This window comes from Opisthocomus hoazin, chromosome 2 (genome assembly GCF_030867145.1).
Source record: "Opisthocomus hoazin isolate bOpiHoa1 chromosome 2, bOpiHoa1.hap1, whole genome shotgun sequence".
Taxonomy (NCBI): Eukaryota; Metazoa; Chordata; class Aves; order Opisthocomiformes; family Opisthocomidae; genus Opisthocomus; species Opisthocomus hoazin.
The window spans coordinates 64,672,669-64,696,691 of record NC_134415.1 but is presented as its reverse complement, the minus strand read 5'-3'; the positions used below and the strand labels follow the sequence as shown (position 1 = coordinate 64,696,691).

The 24,023-nt window shown below is 52.8% G+C and overlaps 5 protein-coding genes across 8 annotated transcripts in view; 4 read left to right on the top strand and 1 right to left on the bottom strand.

Annotated features, from left to right (window-relative positions):
* Positions 1–4,147, bottom strand: part of TXLNB (taxilin beta) — a 37,389-nt gene extending 33,242 nt beyond the window's left edge. For 3 of the 4 annotated variants that reach the window (XM_075413927.1, XM_075413925.1, XM_009931956.2), the window contains exon 1: positions 3,983–4,146. The gene's annotated coding sequence lies outside the window, so the exon portion shown is untranslated. Of the gene's footprint in view, positions 1–3,982 lie in introns of all 4 variants that reach the window. The other variant, XM_075413928.1, reaches the window with a different exon arrangement.
* On the top strand, positions 41–9,025 carry LOC142364723 (endosome-associated-trafficking regulator 1-like). The gene is made up of 2 exons (XM_075444814.1): positions 41–60; positions 8,350–9,025. Exons 1-2 carry the CDS (start codon positions 41–43, stop codon positions 9,023–9,025), a joined length of 696 nt encoding a protein of 231 aa, XP_075300929.1.
* A 1,407-nt stretch (positions 9,026–10,432) lies between these two features.
* LOC142364719 (endosome-associated-trafficking regulator 1-like) lies at positions 10,433–13,482 on the top strand. Its single transcript, XM_075444802.1, has 2 exons — positions 10,433–10,437; positions 12,807–13,482. Exons 1-2 carry the CDS (start codon positions 10,433–10,435, stop codon positions 13,480–13,482), a joined length of 681 nt encoding a protein of 226 aa, XP_075300917.1.
* Positions 13,483–17,283: 3,801 nt separating this feature from the next.
* Positions 17,284–17,940, top strand: LOC142364713 (endosome-associated-trafficking regulator 1-like; the record flags this gene model as incomplete). The annotated part of the gene is made up of 1 exon (XM_075444788.1): positions 17,284–17,940. A coding segment is annotated over one exon (657 nt), but the record flags the coding sequence as incomplete, so codon positions are not given.
* A 1,144-nt stretch (positions 17,941–19,084) lies between these two features.
* On the top strand, positions 19,085–22,389 carry LOC142364710 (endosome-associated-trafficking regulator 1-like). Its single transcript, XM_075444777.1, has 2 exons — positions 19,085–19,164; positions 21,714–22,389. The coding sequence occupies exons 1-2, from the start codon at positions 19,085–19,087 to the stop codon at positions 22,387–22,389; spliced, it is 756 nt and encodes a 251-aa protein (XP_075300892.1).
* Positions 22,390–24,023: the final 1,634 nt, after the last annotated feature.

Genomic DNA, 24,023 nt, shown 5'->3' with positions numbered 1-24,023 from the left:
TGCAAGGCGTGGGCCAGCAGAAAGAGCATCTCTGACCGCGATGAACCTGGAAAACTCAGTGTAGAGAAGGCTCCTTCCTTCTCAGGGTGCTGGCAGAGCTCCTGTCACCGCTGCATTGCCCTTGCGAGGTAGCGCAGAGGTGCGGGGTGCACAGCTGGGTCCCACCCTGTGACTAGCCCCCGCTTCTGCTGGACTGCAGACTCTGTACTCTCTATAGTCATGCGTTCCTTCTCTCTCCTTTTCAGGCTGATTTTTGTTCCTCCCTTTAATCCTGTGGTTCACAATGATGCCAGTGGGGAATGAAAGGGGGAAAGAAGATTGCTTTCTTGGTTCTGTTCCAGTGTCTGAGGTGGTTGCTTTCTTATTTTTTAAAAGACAACTTGCTTGGGGCTAAATGAGAAGCACTTTGCTCCCTGTTCAGCTGGCCATAATGTATATCTTCTATGCTGTCTAAATTTCCACAGCTTTCAAAATCATAAACTAACTCGGCCAAGGGCAGTATATGATAAGAGAGATGTAATTTACTGTAATACATGACTCAGTGTTCATTATTGAACTCTCCCCAGTCAAAGTGATGTTTGGAAGTGCAGTGATAGCCATCGTTAAAGCAACATTTTTAAAGATTTGATTGTCTAGCAATTTGACTGGGCTTACAGATAAGATAGTCAAATATTGTGATTTATCTTCTCTCAAGCAATTAATTGTGAGTCTACAATTTAAAACTCTGAGTGGGGCTTGGTATGTGCTTGAAAAATGTTAGCTACAAATCCATGCCTCTGCAGCCTTCCCACAGGTACAAGTCACCAGCAGGAAAGGCTTGGGAAGGTGGTTGGACCCGGTCCCATGGATTCTGTCAGACAGACGCATCCCATCCTTGCCTTCCTGCTTGTGGCATGGTCATTATGTTACTGCAAAGTGATTGTACAATTGTATCTGTCTAATTTGATTTCATATTAATTTACACTGAAAGATTAGACCCTGCATGTACAGTTTAGGTAAATAATTCCAGATAGCATGAATGTTAGACTACAGTTTGTGATCTTGTTTTAGCAAGAGTAATTGACTGCCTAGTAATTCCAGGTCAGTAAGATTATTGTAAATGCTAAGCTAGAAGCTCCACAGAATTATGTGCTTATTTCTGACATGTTCAGACTAGTGTTTACAATTGTATTCATTAATTTGAGCTAATTGGCAGTTGGCGATCTATCAGCTAGAAAATGCAGGATCACCAGCTCTTGTCTAGACAGAACAAAAGTTGCACAAAGTACATCCCCGATTTAAACTAGGTATTTTTGTAACACTTTCATCACAGAAGGAGAACAGGGCTGCTAAATGCTCCATTTCCGAACATGAGTTTCTCTTCCGGTCGTCTCTTTGTAAGATCTTTCTGATCATTTCTTTGTAAGAAGGCACAAGTTGATGCGGTTCTCCCTGCACCCCGACTCTCTCCCTTGGCTGTCTCCCAGCTCCCAGCTGCATCACTCATGCAGCAGCACTGTCCCACTGAAGGTTTCCTCCTGTGTGAATTGCTAAGCATGCCTGCAAGCACAGGAGGCTTTAAATCAACACTGGCAATCGATTTATGCACGGTGTTTCTCAGTATTAAGGGAAACACACGGGTGAATGAAAGAGAAGCTGGATGTTTAGAATCAAGGACACAATATCTTTAAAATCTGGCCTCACAGGAAATCTTCCCTAACACACATTCCTGGCCAGAAAGGGACTAGTAATAATCAGTCTCTGAAACCATGGCAATTCACATCTGCTGAGGTTCAGGACACCGGCCTGAGCTGGCAGAAGCCACAGAAACACCCTTGAACCTTTAACCAAGGGTGCTCACCTGACGGATCATACTGGGGATCGTACTTACATAGACAAATAGACATTTTAATGCTTTATTCCATTCTCCTTCAGGCTAAACCAGAGGTCTGATAACTACGTTCAGCACAAATGCAACTCTTGTTAAGACTTCTGCACCTTGTTTTGTTGAACGGCTTCCCCAGTGTCATGGAGTTTATATTTAGGAGACAGGGCAGCTCTCATCTGCTGAGAGCAGCCCACTCACAGCCTTTGATGCTGGGAGATAGCCCTGCAGTTGGCCCTGGTCCTCCTTGTGCTCCAGCCTGTTTAACCTCGATGTACATCAGGAATTCTTCCTTACAAGGCCATGAAAGACTTTCAGTGCCAGTCTCAGCAAGACCCAAAGTGTTTACATTATACGCTATGTTAGACGCAGCAGTGCTTAAAAATTAGGTGACTGAGTCCAGAAGAGAAATTCCTTGGTTCCTCAAGGAATTTTAGACTTTCCACTTCTTCAGTTTTGCAACTCCAACTACCATTACCCTTGCCTCCAGGCACCTGAATTTCCAACACGGCCTTCTCCTGTTTTATGGCAAGGGGGAGGACTGGCCTGTTATCTGACCGAGTCTGAGCATTGCATCTTGCTTACTCTTTCCCTCCTGTGCTCCCAAATCCTGGACATGTTCCACAGCCCTGAGATCAGTACCTTTCGTGGCCCTGGTGTTTTGGATGGAAGCTTGAGCCCAGATACCTGTGTTTGCTGCCTACAGACAGTCACTCCGGCCCTCCTCTCCTCCAGAGGGAAACACCCCGAGAACCAGGGGGTGCTACTGCTTCCCTGCTGCAGCAGAGCCATCCTCCTCCTCCCTCCATTAATACTTGGGATAATGCAGGAGAGCAATGGAGCTCCTTGGGGCACAGGTGACCCCCAGTCTCAGGTGGGAGGTGACAGAGACCGCTCCCAGGCTGATGCCTTTCTGTAGGAGGACTCATGTCCATGTCTACCGCCCCACAATTTGCCTTTGCTGTGCTTTGAAATCAGCCAGTACCTCCAAGTGAAAGGTCAGCTGGCAAGAGCCGGTGCCTGGCTCAGCAGAGCTGCAGTTGCCATCACTGCTGCTGGGAAAAGCGTCCCCCATGCCGGGCACAGAATCCGCCTGCCTCTTGCAGAGCAGAGCCGGCTGCCGAGGCAAGAGCAACACACTCATCTCTTCTTAGCCTCTCCAGTAAACTGTCTCTCATGCTGTTGCAGAGATTTGTTTACATTTTTTAAACAGAGCGGCATCCCCTTCCTTCTCATGGGAATTGCTTTCTCCTTCCCTTCTTGCAGCTTGAACTCCTGGAGGGTTTATGAACTGGGCTATATTTAGCTCTTGCCTCCCCGTGTATCCAGCAGAAGGACACATGGCACCTGCTCTGCAGCCAGGAGTTATTTTAAGCACTTCTAAAATGGGTAATGGTATTTAGCACTTTGTGCTCAAAATTCACATGCACATACACAATTCTTTAAAATAAAGTGCTCCACAAACTTACACCAGCCAGCATATGCTGATAAAATCTGAATTTTTACCTCACCATAACACCAGACTGAACTACGATAACACCTCAAAGCAGCACATACTAATCTTTGGAATGGCCCACACTAATGTAGCTACAATTAAGCTCCAGAAAAATACAAGTGCTGTGTTATAGCCTAGATACTGTCCTATGTATTACTTCAGAAAGCGGTGAGAAAACCAACTTTATCAGCTACATGCTACATTTGAATAGCTTTATGATTCACGCACAATTTCCTAGTATAAAACTGAACAAAATTTTGGAGGCTTCATGGCAGATTTCCATAAAATCAAGGAAAGAATCAGACTCTGAGACTTTCTGAAGTCCCATGCAGCACCCGAGTCTGGATCACTTACTGCTGTAGCAAACCAGCCATGGCCCCTAGTCTCACTTAAAGGCAAGCTCTACCAGAGTCATCTTAAATTTATTTGAACACTCTATAGAGAAGCATTTCTTACTTTCACCAACATCCTTAGATACTTGCCTGTTTTCCTCACACATCACAGGGTGCCCAGGTTTTTAAGGCTATTCCTAGAAAATGTGGGCTGACAGTCCCAAATTAGATTAAAGCCCTTGTGCCATGCCACCAAGCAGCGACAGCAAGGAAGCTGTTCATCAGACTTACCGGAGCGAAGAGAAGGGCTGAGCGGAGAAAAAAAGTCAGGCAGAAAGCTCAGACAAGGGCACGGCAGCAACAGGACACGGGTGTTGTAATCCTGCCACCGAGGGAAGAGGGACGGGAAGACCAAGCGAGGGGGGGAGGACAGAATGACACAGCAGGAGCAAACACTGCAGGGACTGAATGCGCCCTTCACAGGGGACCAACTCTGATAGGCGAGCAGGGAGGCTGCCTGCTGGCTGGCAGCGTAAGCCAGCTACGTTGGCTATCCCCCGCTCTGACAGAGATAGCATGAGAGATTAGAGACCTGGGCCCTCGGAAAGAGAAAATAAAGGAAGGATTCATAGACAGCTTCTAACCTTGAAAACCAAGTCTTAATCCTTCAATGACTTGACATGTTGCACGGCATGAAATTTGTCTGTATTTACTATGCAATGGCCAAATTCGGTCTAATTTTTCTGCCTGTGCCAGAAAGAGTGGGATGGCTTTCCATAACGGGAGCTTGCAGCTGTGACTGCCCTTTGCAACTTGGTATTTGGGCAGGATTTGTTAAAAACCAGACTGATGCACAGTCATGGACTCACCAGCTAGAAGGGACCACAGGAGGTTTTTAGTTCAACCTCTTGCTTAACCTCCAGCTCAGCCATGAGCTTAGACCAGGTCTCTCAGGGCTTTATATTATCCTTAAAAGCCTCTGAGGACGGAGCCTGAGGACCTCTGGGGACCTCTCTGGGAAGCCTATTCTCCTGCCTGACTGTCCTTGTGGTGAAAATTTTCTCCTCACACCTAGCCTGAACATCCCTTGTTTCAGCTTGTGCCCATCGCCTCTTGTCCTTCCACCTCCTACACACCATCAAGAGCCTGTCTCTGTCCTCTTGATAATCTCCTCATAGGTACTGTGGGGCTGCAGTTGGGGGCCCCCAAAGCTGTCTCTTCTCCAGGCTGAATATTCCACTTCACCCAGCCTCTCCTCATGGAACAAGTGCTCCAGCCCCAGCCACCGTGGTGTCCCTCCAGTGAACTGACCAGCTTGTCCCAGTGCTAATGGAGATGGCTGGTGCAGCTGTCCCTCTGACCCCAGTAGTTCCGCAATAAACACTCTTGCTGCTGCCAAGGTAGCCTGTCTGACCTGCTTTCTACATGTTACCATGCCAGCTCACATTGGCCCAAAGTTATTTGTACAAACAAGCAGAGCAGTCCCCAGGGAGCTCAGCTGCATGCTGTGTACCCAGCGACCGACGTCTCCCACTGCTGTGACCCACAAGCCACGCAGGCAGCATCTTGGCATGCCAGATGGCCTCAGGACCATCTGCTGCCCACTCCCTAGAGAGAGGTGTAGGTCAGTTTAATGCACAAATATTCTAACAACTGAGAAGTCATAAGCTAGTACTGGAAGCGGCAGCCAGCACTATGAGAAGAGAAATGGGACTTCAACTCCAGTGAAAAATAACAAGGCTCAGAACAACATTAGGAGCAAAAACATGTGTATGGCACAATATTTTGGAGTAAGCCCTCAAATGGACCCATTGTTGCATGGCACTGGGGGATCCAGAAATATTTCGCACCTGATTTATGAAAGATATAAGACAAAACAATACTGGGCAGCCCAGTATCAACAAGTACTGGCTCAGAAATAGACTGTATGTTAGCAGGATCCCAGACTTTCACTGGAGAGAACTGAAGGTCCTGCTATATTTGTGAAGATAGTATCTGTGGGGTGGAAAGAACATAGTTGGGGTGGTTTCTCATTAGTCTTGGGAAAGGCAGCTCATACTATCTGGGGATGTGTGGACATTGCGGTTTAAGGAAAAATCAGCTCTTTGAATCTTCTTCAGACACTGGTGGTGACTCAGTAGTGCTCCTAAGAAAGTCACAGATTTAGAGGTAATGAAAGCAAGCTTGCAAGGTGGGGCGACTTCTGTGAAACTTTTGGAGGGGGTTGGAAACTGGCTGGATGTGTTCTGAGAGAAGCTAAAGCTCTGGGGTTGTTTGTGACAGGGCGGAGCGAGCCCGCAGAATACCAAAGAAGATAAGAATGTTTGTGTGGACTCTTTGTGCTCCTCCTGTTTTGACTGGAGAATTCTCCTGTTCCAGTCCACTGTTCATTTTTCTTTTGAAATAAAATCAGCTCCGGGCTTTCTGAGATCAAAATGCACAACTGAGAAGGACCTAAGCAACCGCTGAGTTGCAGAAAGTTACTCCAGCATGTCCTCACTCTTTGGCAAACACAAGGCAAGACACATTCAGCTTCACCCTCTTTCACTGGGGTTGAAGCTAATATGTGTTAGCTCATTTTTGCAACAGACTGAGAGCATGCACACAGAAACGTAGTGCAGCTCAAATGACACGGAAGGATTCGCTAGGCAGTGGGAACCTGGTCATGTCCTTGAGACACGAGAACGTACTGATAACAGGAAATGAGGTGGGGTCATCATTATAAAAATAAGCTACAAGAAATCCAAAGCTGCATGTTCTGAATTGCTGAGCCACTCTCCATCATATTTGAGAGGTCCTGGAGGACAGGAGAGGTGCCCAAGGACTGGAGAAAGGCCAATGTCACTCCAATCTTCAAAAAGGGCAGGAAGGAGGACCCAAGGAACTACAGGCTGGTCAGCCTCACCTCCATCCCGGGAAAGGTGATGGAGCAGCTTATCCTGGAGGCCATCATCAAGCAAGTGGAGGAAAAGAAGGTTATCAGGAGTAGTCAGCATGGATTTATCAAGGGGAAATCATGCCTGACCAATCTGCTAACTTTCTACGGTGGCATGACTGGCTGGGTAGATGAGGGGAGAGCCATGGATGTTGTCTACCTAGACTTCAGCAAGGCTTTCGACACGGTTTCCCTTAACATCCTCCTAGGGAAGCCCAGGAAGTGTGGGCTGGATGAGTGGTCAGTGAGATGGATTGAGAACTGGCTGAATGGCAGAACTCAGAGGGTTGTCATCAGCGGCGCTGAGTCTAGTTGGAGGCTGGTAACTAGTGTTGTCACCCAGGGGTCAGTACTGGGCCCAGTCTTGTTTAACTTCTTCATCAATTACCTGGATAAAGAGTTAGAGTGTACCCTCAGCAAGTTTGCTGATGACAGCAAACTGGGAGGAGTGGTAGATACACCAGAAGGCTGTGCTGCCTTTCAGCGTGACCTGGACAGGCTGGAAAGTTAGGCAGAGAGGAACCTGATGAGGTTCAACAAGGGCAAGTGCAGGGTCCTGCACCTGGGGAGGATCAGCCCCATGCATCAGTACAGGCTTGGGGTGGACCTGCTGGCGAGCAGCTCTGTGGAGAGGGACCTGGGTGTCCTGGTGGACAACAGGTTGACCATGAGCCAGCAGTGTGCCCTGGCTGCCAAGAAGGCCAATGGCATTCCTGGGGTGCATCAAGAAGAGTGTGGCCAGCAGGTCGAGGGAGGTTCTCCTTCCCCTCTACACTGCCCTGGTGAGGCCTCATCTGGAGTACTGTGTCCAGTTCTGGGCTCCCCACTTCAAGAGAGAAGAGGAGCTACTGGAGAGAGTCCAGCGGAGGGCTACGAGGATGGTGAGGGGCCTAGAGCATCTCTCCTGTGAGGAGAGGCTGAGGGAGCTGGGCTTGTTCAGCCTGAAAAGAGAAGGCTGCGAGGGGACCTAATATATGCTTATAAACATCTCAAGGGTGGGTGTCAGGAGGATGGGGCCAAACTCTTTTCAGCGGTGCCCAGCGACAGGATAAGGGGCAATGGGCACAAACTGAAGCATAGCAAGTTCCGTCTGAACATGAGGAAGCACTTCTTCCCTCTGAGGGTGATGGAGCACTGGAACAGGCCGCCCAGGGAAGTTGTGGAGTCTCCTTCTCTGGAGATATTCAAGACCTGCCTGGACGTGGTCCTGTGCGGCCTGCTCTGGGTGACCCTGCTTTGGCAGGGGGGTTGGACTAGATGACCCACAGAGTTCCCTTCCAACCCCGAACATTCTGTGATTCTGTGATTTGATTGGTTCCTCCCCTACCCCCCCGCCCTCCGCCCGTCACAGCCTCACAGCAGGCGATGTCATGCGATGACATCACAGACCTCAGGGATTCCTGTTCTGCCCACAGAGGTGCCTGCTCCTCCTCTCCGCTCACTCCCGAACGCCCTGCTGATCGAAGTGGAGGGATTTCGGAGACTGCCTCTTCCCCCACGAGCGTTGCTGAGGCTGCGGAGGTTGGCACACTGCTTGTCAGTGTCACCTGCCTGCGTGACCCCGGGCTCCAGCAGGATAAGTGGGATCCTCCTGCTTGCTGCAGCCCAAAGCGTCCTGAAAAATAGCGTGGCTGCTTGGCATCTCTGGGTCAATGGAGAGGGTCTGCCCAGAATCTCAAGGCCTGGAAGATGATCATGATGAGGACTACAACGATGAACCCAGCTACTTCTGCCTCCCTGCACGTCGTCCACCACCGTGCAAGAGCCATGACAGCTTGGGGATGGACGCCTTTGCGCCATGGGAACATGCCAGCCACCCTTATCCGGGGTACTCAGAGTGCAGCAGGGGAGGAGAGTCCCACATGCTGCCCGAGGAGGCCACTGCGGACAGGGAGCTCCAGTCCCTGCAGCTGACCGACAACGTGCTCAGGGAGGAGAACGCCATGCTCAGGAAGGTGATCAAGAGCATGCAGGGCTCCTTGGAGAGCCAGGCATGCACGGTGCGGAGGCTGGAGAGGCAGCTGAAGGCCAGCCTGGCTAAACAGGAGAGGGAAGTCCGAGAGCTACAGTCCTTTGCCCAGCGGACTGAGTGGAGTCTCCAGTTAATGACCCAGCGGGCTCTGCAGGCAGAAAGCAACGTGGAGAAGCTGAAGCAGGAGGTCTCCATTCTCCAGCAAGAGCTGGAGAGCTCCAAGGTGGAGAACGAAAACCTGAGAGCGAGCCAAATGACCAACCTGGGGCCAGTGAAGCACAACATAGATTTCGTCGTGCAAAGCCTCCACAAGATAATACTGGGCGCAACCTGGTCCATCGGACAGCTCGCCTCTGGAGTGGAGTCGCTGCATTTTCTTGCTGACGTCCTTCAATCTACCGGCAAAATTTCCGAAGATGAAGCCTAAAAAGAGCTCTGAAATCAATTCTGTGTGGGTCCCGCAGATGAATATATGGACCGAGACCACTGATCTCCCACTACAACGTGTATTAAAACCATTTGCTCTCACGTGCTCGAATGTGTGTGTTCTGATTCATGGCTTTTATTCTTCATGGCTATACTTTTCTTGTGATGAAGTACAAATTGAAGAGAGTGATGTAGTTTGAGCTGCTGATGCTCTGTTCTGGCACTGCAGAGCCAGCAGCCAGTGTTTCCCAGGCTCTGAGCTGCAAGGTCCAGCCGTGGTGGGCTCTGCGTAAGAGGCTGTGCCACAGCTCCGGCTGACTTGAGCTGCCGTGTCGGAGCCAGGAGGAAGCACAGCAGCACGGGACGCAGCGCTCTTCAGCAGTGTGCCCATCCCTTTCCATAGCTGTGCCAGCGAGAACCAGCGATGAGCAAACCCCTTGCATTTCATCTGCTTCTTTTGCCCCTTCTTGGTGGGGTGGGGAAGGGGAGGAGCAGAGATCCGGGTGCTGCTGCGCATGGTTTCAGTGAGCAGAAGCTCCTTAGGTCCTCCTACCTCTTTTTCTGCAGCTGGCCACCACCTGGGCCAGAAATCCAAAGTCTAGAGATTGTGCACCTGTTCCTGCAGCTGGGTAAAGGGGGGTGGTGGTGGTCAAAAACCTTGAGGGAGTTGTGAAGTTTCCGCACGTGTGAGCTGTGGCAGTGCCTTTCCTCCGCAGTCGGTGTCAGTGCGGGCTAAGGATGCGTTTGGCTTAGCCGGGCTGGCTAAGGAAGGCGCTGGCTGGAGAGGATGCCCTTCCTCTCCTGGCTGGAGCTGGCGTGGACGGGTATACCTAAACCGCCTGCCTTCGTCACCCCCGAAAGACCTGTGAGACCCTGCAGTCCAAACTCGCCATGTAATCACTGAAGATGGGTCTCAGCCTTATCCTGGCAGGGTCACCTGTGGGCATGAAGTGACCTTTCTTCATAGAGCCACAGAACCACAGAACAGTTTGGGTTGGAAGGGACCTTGTAGATCATCTGGTTCCAGCCCCCCTGCCATGGGCAGGGACACCTTCCACCAGACCAGGCTGTTCAAAGCCCCATCCAGCCTGGCCTTGAACACTTCCACGGAGGGGGCAGCCACAGCTCCTCTGGGCAACCTTCAGATGCACAAAACGGTCATCGCAGAAACTACTAAGAACTTCTTTATCACTTGGTCACCCCTCAACCTTTCTGATGAATTTAGGTTACTCACCCCAGTTTTCTGACCCCAGGTTTACCCAGGTTTACAACAAAATTTCCTGTATCTGGCCAAACTGCCCCTGGCTTGGATGCTACAGGGTGGTAAGGGGGTGGGTGCTGGCAGAGTTCAGTGCCAAAGTGCTTTTTCCTGATGGGAATTTTTAGGCAGCTGTTCACTTGGACCTCTATGTGGCGAGTTGTGTGCTCCAAGGTTGCTGTCTTCCCCTGGTCTCATAACATCCTTCATCTGAACAGCCATGTTTGTGTTGCCACAGATCTTAAACTGCCTCAGTAACCTTGGTCTCTGGAGGAGAGACTGCTGCTTAATCTTCATCCCAGACATGACACTGGCAGTGCTTGCACATCACAGGTGATGTCTGGAGCTCCTTGCTTGCTGCTTTCTAGTCTGTGCTTTCGCTGGTGGTCGCCCTTAGCCACGTGAAGCCCTGTTCTGCAACACTGATGATGGGACAAGGATGCTTCTCACCAGCTTTTCCGTCCCAGACAACATCACTTGCTGTTCCAGTCTCCTGTCCATGTATGACCACTTGCAAGCAGCTGTGAACCTTGGATTTGACCCAAAAATCCTTGGATTTGTCCCAGATGTGGCAGCCACCGCTTGCTCATCGCTGAGGCTGGGAGGAAGCAAACTAAGTGGCTCCGTCTGCGTCCTGCGCTGCGCACTGGCTGCTGTAATCCAAAGGTTACGGTGCAGGATTAGCATGGGTGTACAAAGCCCTTCCTAATCTGTGAGTCATTCCCCCCTCACTGCATTTCACTTCCCAGCAGCTCTGGACAGGCGGGATGGGTTGGCTCTTGAGTCTTCGGCTTCCCCCTTCCCCAGTTTGGGGAGGAACGGGTCGGGACGTAACATCTCAGCTTGGATTCACCAAGGGGAAATCAGGCCTGACCAATCTGCTAGCTTTCTACGGTGGCATGACTGGCTGGGTAGATGAGGGGAGAGCCATGGATGTTGTCTACCTAGACTTCAGCAAGGCTTTCGACACGGTTTCCCTTAACATCCTCCTAGGGAAGCCCAGGAAGTGTGGGCTGGATGAGTGGTCAGTGAGATGGATTGAGAACTGGCTGAATGGCAGAACTCAGAGGGTTGTCATCAGCGGCGCTGAGTCTAGTTGGAGGCTGGTAACTAGTGTTGTCACCCAGGGGTCAGTACTGGGCCCAGTCTTGTTTAACTTCTTCATCAATTACCTGGATGAAGAGTTAGAGTGTACCCTCAGCAAGTTTGCTGATGACACCAAACTGGGAGGAGTGGTAGATACACCAGAAGGCTGTGCTGCCTTTCAGCGTGACCTGGACAGGCTGGAAAGTTAGGCAGAGAGGAACCTGATGAGGTTCAACAAGGGCAAGTGCAGGGTCCTGCACCTGGAGAGGATCAGCCCCATGCATCAGTACAGGCTTGGGGTGGACCTGCTGGCGAGCAGCTCTGTGGAGAGGGACCTGGGTGTCCTAGTGGACGACAGGTTGACCATGAGCCAGCAGTGTGCCCTGGCTGCCAAGAAGGCCAATGGCATTCCTGGGGTGCATCAAGAAGAGTGTGGCCAGCAGGTCAAGGGAGGTTCTCCTTCCCCTCTACACTGCCCTAGTGAGGCCTCATCTGGAGTACTGTGTCCAGTTCTGGGCTCCCCACTTCAAGAGAGATGAGGAGCTACTGGAGAGAGTCCAGCGGAGGGCTACGAGGATGGTGAGGGGACTAGAGCATCTCTCCTATGAGGAGAGGCTGAGTTAGCTGGGCTTGTTCAGCCTGAAAAGAGAAGGCTGCGAGGGGACCTAACATATGCTTATAAACATCTCAAGGGTGGGTGTCAGGAGGATGGGGCCAAACTCTTCTCAGCGGTGCCCAGCGACAGGATAAGGGGCAATGGGCACAAACTGAAGCATAGCAAGTTCCGTCTGAACATGAGGAAGCACTTCTTCCCTCTGAGGGTGATGGAGCATTGGAACAGGCCGCCCAGGGAGGTTGTGGAGTCTCCTTCTCTGGAGATATTCAAGACCTGCCTGGACGTGGTCCTGTGCGGCCTGCTCTGGGTGACCCTGCTTTGGCAGGGGGGTTGGACTAGATGACCCACAGAGGTCCCTTCCAACCCCGAACATTCTGTGATTCTGTGATTCTGTGATTCTGTGATTCTGTGATTTGATTGGTTCCTCCCCTACCCCCGCCCCGGTCACAGCCTCACAGCAGGCGATGTCATGCGATGACATCACAGACCTCAGGGATTCCTGTTCTGCCCACAGAGGTGCCTGCTCCTCCTCTCCGCTCACTCCCGAACGCCCTGGTGATCGAAGTGGAGGGATTTCGGAGACTGCCTCTTCCCCCACGAGCGTTGCTGAGGCTGCGGAGGTTGGCACACTGCTTGTCAGTGTCACCTGCCTGCGTGACCCCAGGCTCCAGCAGGATAAGTGGGATCCTCCTGCTTGCTGCAGCCCAAAGCGTCCTGAAAAATAGCGTGGCTGCTTGGCATCTCTGGGTCAATGGAGAGGATCTGCCCAGAATCTCAAGGCCTGGAAGATGATCATGATGAGGACTACAACGATGAACCCAGCTACTTCTGCCTCCCTGCACGTCGTCCACCACCGTGCAAGAGCCATGACAGCTTGGGGATGGATGCCTTTGCGCCATGGGAACATGCCAGCCACCCTTATCCGGGGTACTCAGAGTGCAGCAGGGGAGGAGAGTCCCACATGTTGCCCGAGGAGGCCACTGCGGACAGGGAGCTCCCGTCCCTGCAGCTGACCGACAACGTGCTCAGGGAGGAGAACGCCATGCTCAGGAAGGTGATCAAGAGCATGCAGGGCTCCTTGGAGAGCCAGGCATGCACGGTGCGGAGGCTGGAGAGGCAGCTGAAGGCCAGCCTGGCTAAACAGGAGAGGGAAGTCCGAGAGCTACAGTCCTTTGCCCAGCGGACTGAGTGGAGTCTCCAGTTAATGACCCAGCGGGCTCTGCAGGCAGAAAGCAACGTGGAGAAGCTGAAGCAGGAGGTCTCCATTCTCCAGCAAGAGCTGGAGAGCTCCAAGGTGGAGAACGAAAACCTGAGAGCGAGCCAAATGACCAATCTGGGGCCAGTGAAGCACAACATAGATTTCGTCGTGCAAAGCCTCCACAAGATAATACTGGGCGCAACCTGGTCCATCGGACAGCTCGCCTCTGGAGTGGAGTCGCTGCATTTTCTTGCTGACGTCCTTCAATCTACCGGCAAAATTTCCGAAGATGAAGCCTAAAAAGAGCTCTGAAATCAATTCTGTGTGGGTCCCGCAGATGAATATATGGACCGAGACCACTGATCTCCCACTACAACGTGTATTAAAACCATTTGCTCTCACGTGCTCGAATGTGTGTGTTCTGATTCATGGCTTTTATTCTTCATGGCTATACTTTTCTTGTGAGGAAGTACAAATTGAAGAGAGTGATGTAGTTTGAGCTGCTGATGCTGTGTTCTGGCACTGCAGAGCCAGCAGCCAGTGTTTCCCAGGCTCTGAGCTGCAAGGTCCAGCCGTGGTGGGCTCTGCGTAAGAGGCTGTGCCACAGCTCCGGCTGACTTGAGCTGCCGTGTCGGAGCCAGGAGGAAGCACAGCAGCACGGGACGCAGCGCTCTTCAGCAGTGTGCCCATCCCTTTCCATAGCTGTGCCAGCGAGAACCAGCGATGAGCAAACCCCTTGCATTTCATCTGCTTCTTTTGCCCCTTCTTGGTGGGGTGGGGAAGGGGAGGAGCAGAGATCCGGGTGCTGCTGCGCATGGTTTCAGTGAGCAGAAGCTCCTTAGGTCCTCCTACCTCTTTTTCTGCAGCTGGCCACCACCTGGGCCAGAAATCCAAAGTCTAGAGATTGTGCACCTGTTCCTGCAGCTGGGTAAAGGGGGGTGGTGGTGGTCAAAAACCTTGAGGGAGTTGTGAAGTTTCCGCACGTGTGAGCTGTGGCAGTGCCTTTCCTCCGCAGTCGGTGTCAGTGCGGGCTAAGGATGCGTTTGGCTTAGCCGGGCTGGCTAAGGAAGGCGCTGGCTGGAGAGGATGCCCTTCCTCTCCTGGCTGGAGCTGGCGTGGACGGGTATACCTAAACCGCCTGCCTTCGTCACCCCCGAAAGACCTGTGAGACCCTGCAGTCCAAACTCGCCATGTAATCACTGAAGATGGGTCTCAGCCTTATCCTGGCAGGGTCATCTGTGGGCATGAAGTGACCTTTCTTCATAGAGCCACAGAACCACAGAACAGTTTGGGTTGGAAGGGACCTTGTAGATCATCTGGTTCCAGCCCCCCTGCCATGGGCAGGGACACCTTCCACCAGACCAGGCTGTTCAAAGCCCCATCCAGCCTGGCCTTGAACACTTCCACGGAGGGGGCAGCCACAGCTCCTCTGGGCAACCTTCAGATGCACAAAACGGTCATCGCAGAAACTACTAAGAACTTCTTTATCACCTGGTCACCCCTCAACCTTTCTGATGAATTTAGGTTACTCACCCCAGTTTTCTGACCCCAGGTTTACCCAGGTTTACAACAAAATTTCCTGTATCTGGCCGAACTGCCCCTGGCTTGGATGCTACAGGGTGGTGAGGGGGTGGGTGCTGGCAGAGTTCAGTGCCAAAGTGCTTTTTCCTGATGGGAATTTTTAGGCAGCTGTTCACTTGGACCTCTATGTGGTGAGTTGTGTGCTACAAGGTTGCTGTCTTCCCCTGGTCTCATAACATCCTTCATCTGAACAGCCATGTTTGTGTTGCCACAGATCTTAAACTGCCTCAGTAACCTTGGTCTCTGGAGGAGAGACTGCTGCTTAATCTTCATCCCAGACATGACACTGGCAGTGCTTGCACATCACAGGTGATGTCTGGAGCTCCTTGCTTGCTGCTTTCTAGTCTGTGCTTTCGCTGGTGGTCGCCCTTAGCCACGTGAAGCCCTGTTCTGCAACACTGATGATGGGACAAGGATGCTTCTCACCAGCTTTTCCGTCCCAGACAACATCACTTGCTGTTCCAGTCTCCTGTCCATGTATGACCACTTGCAAGCAGCTGTGAACCTTGGATTTGACCCAAAAATCCTTGGATTTGTCCCAGATGTGGCAGCCACCGCTTGCTCATCGCTGAGGCTGGGAGGAAGCAAACTAAGTGGCTCCATCTGCGTCCTGCGCTGCGCACTGGCTGCTGTAATCCAAAGGTTACGGTGCAGGATTAGCATGGGTGTACAAAGCCCTTCCTAATCTGTGAGTCATTCCCCCCTCACTGCATTTCACTTCCCAGCAGCTCTGGACAGGCGGGATGGGTTGGCTCTTGAGTCTTCGGCTTCCCCCTTCCCCAGTTTGGGGAGGAACGGGTCGGGACGTAACATCTCAGCTTGGATTCACCAAGGGGAAATCATGCCTGACCAATCTGCTAGCTTTCTACGGTGGCATGACTGGCTGGGTAGATGAGGGGAGAGCCATGGATGTTGTCTACCTAGACTTCAGCAAGGCTTTCGACACGGTTTCCCTTAACATCCTCCTAGGGAAGCCCAGGAAGTGTGGGCTGGATGAGTGGTCAGTGAGATGGATTGAGAACTGGCTGAATGGCAGAACTCAGAGGGTTGTCATCAGCGGCGCTGAGTCTAGTTGGAGGCTGGTAACTAGTGTTGTCACCCAGGGGTCAGTACTGGGCCCAGTCTTGTTTAACTTCTTCATCAATTACCTGGATGAAGAGTTAGAGTGTACCCTCAGCAAGTTTGCTGATGACACCAAACTGGGAGGAGTGGTAGATACACCAGAAGGCTGTGCTGCCTTTCAGCGTGACCTGGACAGGCTGGAAAGTTGGGCAGAGAGGAACCTGATGAGGTTCAACAAGGGCAAATGCAGGGTCCTGCACCTGGGGAGGATCAGCCCCATGCATCAGTACAGGCTTGGGGTGGACCTGCTGGCGAGCAGCTCTGTGGAGAGGGACCTGGGTGTCCTGGTGGACAACAGGTTGACCATGAGCCAGCAGTGTGCCCTGGCTGCCAAGAAGGCCAATGGCATTCCTGGGGTGCATCAAGAAGAGTGTGGCCAGCAGGTCAAGGGAGGTTCTCCTTCCCCTCTACACTGCCCTAGTGAGGCCTCATCTGGAGTACTGTGTCCAGTTCTGGGCTCCCCACTTCAAGAGAGAAGAGGAGCTACTGGAGAGAGTCCAGCGGAGGGCTACGAGGATGGTGAGGGGACTAGAGCATCTCTCCTATGAGGAGAGGCTGAGGGAGCTGGGCTTGTTCAGCCTGAAGAAGAGAAGGCTACGAGGGGACCTAATATATGCTTATAAACATCTCAAGGGTGGGTGTCAGGAGGATGGGGCCAAACTCTTCTCAGCGGTGCCCAGCGACAGGATAAGGGGCAATGGGCACAAACTGAAGCATAGCAAGTTCCGTCTGAACATGAGGAAGCACTTCTTCCCTCTGAGGGTGACGGAGCACTGGAATAGGCCGCCCAGGGAGGTTGTGGAGTGTCCTTCTCTGGAGATATTCAAGACCTGCCTGGATGTGGTCCTGTGCGGCCTGCTCTGGGTGACCCTGCTTTGGCAGGGGGGTTGGACTAGATGACCCACAGAGTTCCCTTCCAACCCCGAACATTCTGTGATTCTGTGATTCTGTGATTCTGTGATTCTGTGATTTGATTGGTTCCTCCCCTACCCCCGGCCCGGTCACAGCCTCACAGCAGGCGATGTCATGCGATGACATCACAGACCTCAGGGATTCCTGTTCTGCCCACAGAGGTGCCTGCTCCTCCTCTCCGCTCACTCCCGAACGCCCTGGTGATCGAAGTGGAGGGATTTCGGAGACTGCCTCTTCCCCCACGAGCGTTGCTGAGGCTGCGGAGGTTGGCACACTGCTTGTCAGTGTCACCTGCCTGCGTGACCCCAGGCTCCAGCAGGATAAGTGGGATCCTCCTGCTTGCTGCAGCCCAAAGCGTCCTGAAAAATAGCGTGGCTGCTTGGCATCTCTGGGTCAATGGAGAGGGTCTGCCCAGAATCTCAAGGCCTGGAAGATGATCATGATGAGGACTACAACGATGAACCCAGCTACTTCTGCCTCCCTGCACGTCGTCCACCACCATGCAAGAGCCATGACAGCTTGGGGATGGATGCCTTTGCGCCATGGGAACATGCCAGCCACCCTTATCCGGGGTACTCAGAGTGCACCAGGGGAGGAGAGTCCCACATGCTGCCCGAGGAGGCCACTGCGGACAGGGAGCTCCCGTCCCTGCAGCTGACCGACAACGTGCTCAGGGAGGAGAACGCCATGCTCAGGAAGGTGATCAAGAGCATGCAGGGCTCCTTGGAGAGCCAGGCATGCACGGTGTGGAGGCTGGAGAGGCAGCTGAAGGCCAGCCTGGCTAAACAGGAGAGGGAAGTCCGAGAGCTACAGTCCTTTGCCCAGCGGACTGAGCGGAGTCTCCAGTTAATGACCCAGCGGGCTCTGCAGGCAGAAAGCAACGTGGAGAAGCTGAAGCAGGAGGTCTCCATTCTCCAGCAAGAGCTGGAGAGCTCCAAGGTGGAGAACGAAAACCTGAGAGCGAGCCAAATGACCAATCTGGGGCCAGTGAAGCACAACATAGATTTCGTCGTGCAAAGCCTCCACAAGATAATACTGGGCGCAACCTGGTCCATCGGACAGCTCGCCTCTGGAGTGGAGTCGCTGCATTTTCTTGCTGACGTCCTTCAATCTACCGGCAAAATTTCCGAAGATGAAGCCTAAAAAGAGCTCTGAAATCAATTCTGTGTGGGTCCCGCAGATGAATATATGGACCGAGACCACTGATCTCCCACTACAACGTGTATTAAAACCATTTGCTCTCACGTGCTCGAATGTGTGTGTTCTGATTCATGGCTTTTATTCTTCATGGCTATACTTTTCTTGTGAGGAAGTACAAATTGAAGAGAGTGATGTAGTTTGAGCTGCTGATGCTCTGTTCTGGCACTGCAGAGCCAGCAGCCAGTGTTTCCCAGGCTCTGAGCTGCAAGGTCCAGCCGTGGTGGGCTCTGCGTAAGAGGCTGTGCCACAGCTCCGGCTGACTTGAGCTGCCGTGTCGGAGCCAGGAGGAAGCACAGCAGCACGGGACGCAGCGCTCTTCAGCAGTGTGCCCATCCCTTTCCATAGCTGTGCCAGCGAGAACCAGCGATGAGCAAACCCCTTGCATTTCATCTGCTTCTTTTGCCCCTTCTTGGTGGGGTGGGGAAGGGGAGGAGCAGAGATCCGGGTGCTGCTGCGCATGGTTTCAGTGAGCAGAAGCTCCTTAGGTCCTCCTACCTCTTTTTCTGCAGCTGGCCACCACCTGGGCCAGAAATCCAAAGTCTAGAGATTGTGCACCTGTTCCTGCAGCTGGGTAAAGGGGGGTGGTGGTGGTCAAAAACCTTGAGGGAGTTGTGAAGTTTCCGCACGTGTGAGCTGTGGCAGTGCCTTTCCTCCGCAGTCGGTGTCAGTGCGGGCTAAGGATGCGTTTGGCTTAGCCGGGCTGGCTAAGGAAGGCGCTGGCTGGAGAGGATGCCCTTCCTCTCCTGGCTGGAGCTGGCGTGGACGGGTATACCTAAACCGCCTGCCTTCGTCACCCCCGAAAGACCTGTGAGACCCTGCAGTCCAAACTCGCCATGTAATCACTGAAGATGGGTCTCAGCCTTATCCTGGCAGGGTCACCTGTGGGCATGAAGTGACCTTTCTTCATAGAGCCACAGAACCACAGAACAGTGTGGGTTGGAAGGGACCTTGTAGATCATCTGGTTCCAGCCCCCCTGCCATGGGCAGGGACACCTTCCACCAGACCAGGCTGTTCAAAGCCCCATCCAGCCTGGCCTTGAACACTTCCACGGAGGGGGCAGCCACAGCTCCTCTGGGCAACCTTCAGATGCACAAAACGGTCATCGCAGAAACTACTAAGAACTTCTTTATAACTTGGTCACCCCTCAACCTTTCTGATGAATTTAGGTTACTCACCCCAGTTTTCTGACCCCAGGTTTACCCAGGTTTACAACAAAATTTCCTGTATCTGGCCAAACTGCCCCTGGCTTGGATGCTACAGTGTGGTAAGGGGGTGGGTGCTGGCAGAGTTCAGTGCCAAAGTGCTTTTTCCTGATGGGAATTTTTAGGCAGCTGTTCACTTGGACCTCTATGTGGCGAGTTGTGTGCTCCAAGGTTGCTGTCTTCCCCTGGTCTCATAACATCCTTCATCTGAACAGCCATGTTTGTGTTGCCACAGATCTTAAACTGCCTCAGTAACCTTGGTCTCTGGAGGAGAGACTGCTGCTTAATCTTCATCCCAGACATGACACTGGCAGTGCTTGCACATCACAGGTGATGTCTGGAGCTCCTTGCTTGCTGCTTTCTAGTCTGTGCTTTCGCTGGTGGTCGCCCTTAGCCACGTGAAGCCCTGTTCTGCAACACTGATGATGGGACAAGGATGCTTCTCACCAGCTTTTCCGTCCCAGACAACATCACTTGCTGTTCCAGTCTCCTGTCCATGTATGACCACTTGCAAGCAGCTGTGAACCTTGGATTTGACCCAAAAATCCTTGGATTTGTCCCAGATGTGGCAGCCACCGCTTGCTCATCGCTGAGGCTGGGAGGAAGCAAACTAAGTGGCTCCGTCTGCGTCCTGCGCTGCGCACTGGCTGCTGTAATCCAAAGGTTACGGTGCAGGATTAGCATGGGTGTACAAAGCCCTTCCTAATCTGTGAGTCATTCCCCCCTCACTGCATTTCACTTCCCAGCAGCTCTGGACAGGCGGGATGGGTTGGCTCTTGAGTCTTCGGCTTCCCCCTTCCCCAGTTTGGGGAGGAACAGGTCGGGACGTAACATCTCAGCTTGGATTCACCAAGGGGAAATCAGGCCTGACCAATCTGCTAGCTTTCTACGGTGGCATGACTGGCTGGGTAGATGAGGGGAGAGCCATGGATGTTGTCTACCTAGACTTCAGCAAGGCTTTCGACACGGTTTCCCTTAACATCCTCCTAGGGAAGCCCAGGAAGTGTGGGCTGGATGAGTGGTCAGTGAGATGGATTGAGAACTGGCTGAATGGCAGAACTCAGAGGGTTGTCATCAGCGGCGCTGAGTCTAGTTGGAGGCTGGTAACTAGTGTTGTCACCCAGGGGTCAGTACTGGGCCCAGTCTTGTTTAACTTCTTCATCAATTACCTGGATGAAGAGTTAGAGTGTACCCTCAGCAAGTTTGCTGATGACACCAAACTGGGAGGAGTGGTAGATACACCAGAAGGCTGTGCTGCCTTTCAGCGTGACCTGGACAGGCTGGAAAGTTAGGCAGAGAGGAACCTGATGAGGTTCAACAAGGGCAAGTGCAGGGTCCTGCACCTGGAGAGGATCAGCCCCATGCATCAGTACAGGCTTGGGGTGGACCTGCTGGCGAGCAGCTCTGTGGAGAGGGACCTGGGTGTCCTAGTGGACGACAGGTTGACCATGAGCCAGCAGTGTGCCCTGGCTGCCAAGAAGGCCAATGGCATTCCTGGGGTGCATCAAGAAGAGTGTGGCCAGCAGGTCAAGGGAGGTTCTCCTTCCCCTCTACACTGCCCTAGTGAGGCCTCATCTGGAGTACTGTGTCCAGTTCTGGGCTCCCCACTTCAAGAGAGATGAGGAGCTACTGGAGAGAGTCCAGCGGAGGGCTACGAGGATGGTGAGGGGACTAGAGCATCTCTCCTATGAGGAGAGGCTGAGGGAGCTGGGCTTGTTCAGCCTGAAAAGAGAAGGCTGCGAGGGGACCTAACATATGCTTATAAACATCTCAAGGGTGGGTGTCAGGAGGATGGGGCCAAACTCTTCTCAGCGGTGCCCAGCGACAGGATAAGGGGCAATGGGCACAAACTGAAGCATAGCAAGTTCCGTCTGAACATGAGGAAGCACTTCTTCCCTCTGAGGGTGATGGAGCATTGGAACAGGCCGCCCAGGGAGGTTGTGGAGTCTCCTTCTCTGGAGATATTCAAGACCTGCCTGGACGTGGTCCTGTGCGGCCTGCTCTGGCTGACCCTGCTTTGGCAGGGGGGTTGGACTAGATGACCCACAGAGGTCCCTTCCAACCCCGAACATTCTGTGATTCTGTGATTCTGTGATTCTGTGATTTGATTGGTTCCTCCCCTACCCCCGCCCCGGTCACAGCCTCACAGCAGGCGATGTCATGCGATGACATCACAGACCTCAGGGATTCCTGTTCTGCCCACAGAGGTGCCTGCTCCTCCTCTCCGCTCACTCCCGAACGCCCTGGTGATCGAAGTGGAGGGATTTCGGAGACTGCCTCTTCCCCCACGAGCGTTGCTGAGGCTGCGGAGGTTGGCACACTGCTTGTCAGTGTCACCTGCCTGCGTGACCCCGGGCTCCAGCAGGATAAGTGGGATCCTCCTGCTTGCTGCAGCCCAAAGCGTCCTGAAAAATAGCGTGGCTGCTTGGCATCTCTGGGTCAATGGAGAGGATCTGCCCAGAATCTCAAGGCCTGGAAGATGATCATGATGAGGACTACAACGATGAACCCAGCTACTTCTGCCTCCCTGCACGTCGTCCACCACCGTGCAAGAGCCATGACAGCTTGGGGATGGATGCCTTTGCGCCATGGGAACATGCCAGCCACCCTTATCCGGGGTACTCAGAGTGCAGCAGGGGAGGAGAGTCCCACATGTTGCCCGAGGAGGCCACTGCGGACAGGGAGCTCCCGTCCCTGCAGCTGACCGACAACGTGCTCAGGGAGGAGAACGCCATGCTCAGGAAGGTGATCAAGAGCATGCAGGGCTCCTTGGAGAGCCAGGCATGCACGGTGCGGAGGCTGGAGAGGCAGCTGAAGGCCAGCCTGGCTAAACAGGAGAGGGAAGTCCGAGAGCTACAGTCCTTTGCCCAGCGGACTGAGTGGAGTCTCCAGTTAATGACCCAGCGGGCTCTGCAGGCAGAAAGCAACGTGGAGAAGCTGAAGCAGGAGGTCTCCATTCTCCAGCAAGAGCTGGAGAGCTCCAAGGTGGAGAACGAAAACCTGAGAGCGAGCCAAATGACCAATCTGGGGCCAGTGAAGCACAACATAGATTTCGTCGTGCAAAGCCTCCACAAGATAATACTGGGCGCAACCTGGTCCATCGGACAGCTCGCCTCTGGAGTGGAGTCGCTGCATTTTCTTGCTGACGTCCTTCAATCTACCGGCAAAATTTCCGAAGATGAAGCCTAAAAAGAGCTCTGAAATCAATTCTGTGTGGGTCCCGCAGATGAATATATGGACCGAGACCACTGATCTCCCACTACAACGTGTATTAAAACCATTTGCTCTCACGTGCTCGAATGTGTGTGTTCTGATTCATGGCTTTTATTCTTCATGGCTATACTTTTCTTGTGATGAAGTACAAATTGAAGAGAGTGATGTAGTTTGAGCTGCTGATGCTGTGTTCTGGCACTGCAGAGCCAGCAGCCAGTGTTTCCCAGGCTCTGAGCTGCAAGGTCCAGCCGTGGTGGGCTCTGCGTAAGAGGCTGTGCCACAGCTCCGGCTGACTTGAGCTGCCGTGTCGGAGCCAGGAGGAAGCACAGCAGCACGGGACGCAGCGCTCTTCAGCAGTGTGCCCATCCCTTTCCATAGCTGTGCCAGCGAGAACCAGCGATGAGCAAACCCCTTGCATTTCATCTGCTTCTTTTGCCCCTTCTTGGTGGGGTGGGGAAGGGGAGGAGCAGAGATCCGGGTGCTGCTGCGCATGGTTTCAGTGAGCAGAAGCTCCTTAGGTCCTCCTACCTCTTTTTCTGCAGCTGGCCACCACCTGGGCCAGAAATCCAAAGTCTAGAGATTGTGCACCTGTTCCTGCAGCTGGGTAAAGGGGGGTGGTGGTGGTCAAAAACCTTGAGGGAGTTGTGAAGTTTCCGCACGTGTGAGCTGTGGCAGTGCCTTTCCTCCGCAGTCGGTGTCAGTGCAGGCTAAGGATGCGTTTGGCTTAGCCGGGCTGGCTAAGGAAGGCGCTGGCTGGAGAGGATGCCCTTCCTCTCCTGGCTGGAGCTGGCGTGGACGGGTATACCTAAACCGCCTGCCTTCGTCACCCCCGAAAGACCTGTGAGACCCTGCAGTCCAAACTCGCCATGTAATCACTGAAGATGGGTCTCAGCCTTATCCTGGCAGGGTCATCTGTGGGCATGAAGTGACCTTTCTTCATAGAGCCACAGAACCACAGAACAGTTTGGGTTGGAAGGGACCTTGTAGATCATCTGGTTCCAGCCCCCCTGCCATGGGCAGGGACACCTTCCACCAGACCAGGCTGTTCAAAGCCCCATCCAGCCTGGCCTTGAACACTTCCACGGAGGGGGCAGCCACAGCTCCTCTGGGCAACCTTCAGATGCACAAAACGGTCATCGCAGAAACTACTAAGAACTTCTTTATCACCTGGTCACCCCTCAACCTTTCTGATGAATTTAGGTTACTCACCCCAGTTTTCTGACCCCAGGTTTACCCAGGTTTACAACAAAATTTCCTGTATCTGGCCGAACTGCCCCTGGCTTGGATGCTACAGGGTGGTGAGGGGGTGGGTGCTGGCAGAGTTCAGTGCCAAAGTGCTTTTTCCTGATGGGAATTTTTAGGCAGCTGTTCACTTGGACCTCTATGTGGTGAGTTGTGTGCTACAAGGTTGCTGTCTTCCCCTGGTCTCATAACATCCTTCATCTGAACAGCCATGTTTGTGTTGCCACAGATCTTAAACTGCCTCAGTAACCTTGGTCTCTGGAGGAGAGACTGCTGCTTAATCTTCATCCCAGACATGACACTGGCAGTGCTTGCACATCACAGGTGATGTCTGGAGCTCCTTGCTTGCTGCTTTCTAGTCTGTGCTT

Bases quoted from the DNA above. Each gene is read 5' to 3' on its own strand.
- LOC142364723 (XM_075444814.1), top strand. From the start codon at position 41: ATGAACCTGGAAAACTCAGT. The intron at 61-8,349 runs GTAGAGAAGGCT...CGATGAACCCAG, and splicing joins ATGAACCTGGAAAACTCAGT to CTACTTCTGCCTCCCTGCAC.
- LOC142364710 (XM_075444777.1), top strand. From the start codon at position 19,085: ATGCACAAAACGGTCATCGCAGAAACTACTAAGAACTTCTTTATAACT. The intron at 19,165-21,713 runs GTTACTCACCCC...CGATGAACCCAG, and splicing joins AACCTTTCTGATGAATTTAG to CTACTTCTGCCTCCCTGCAC.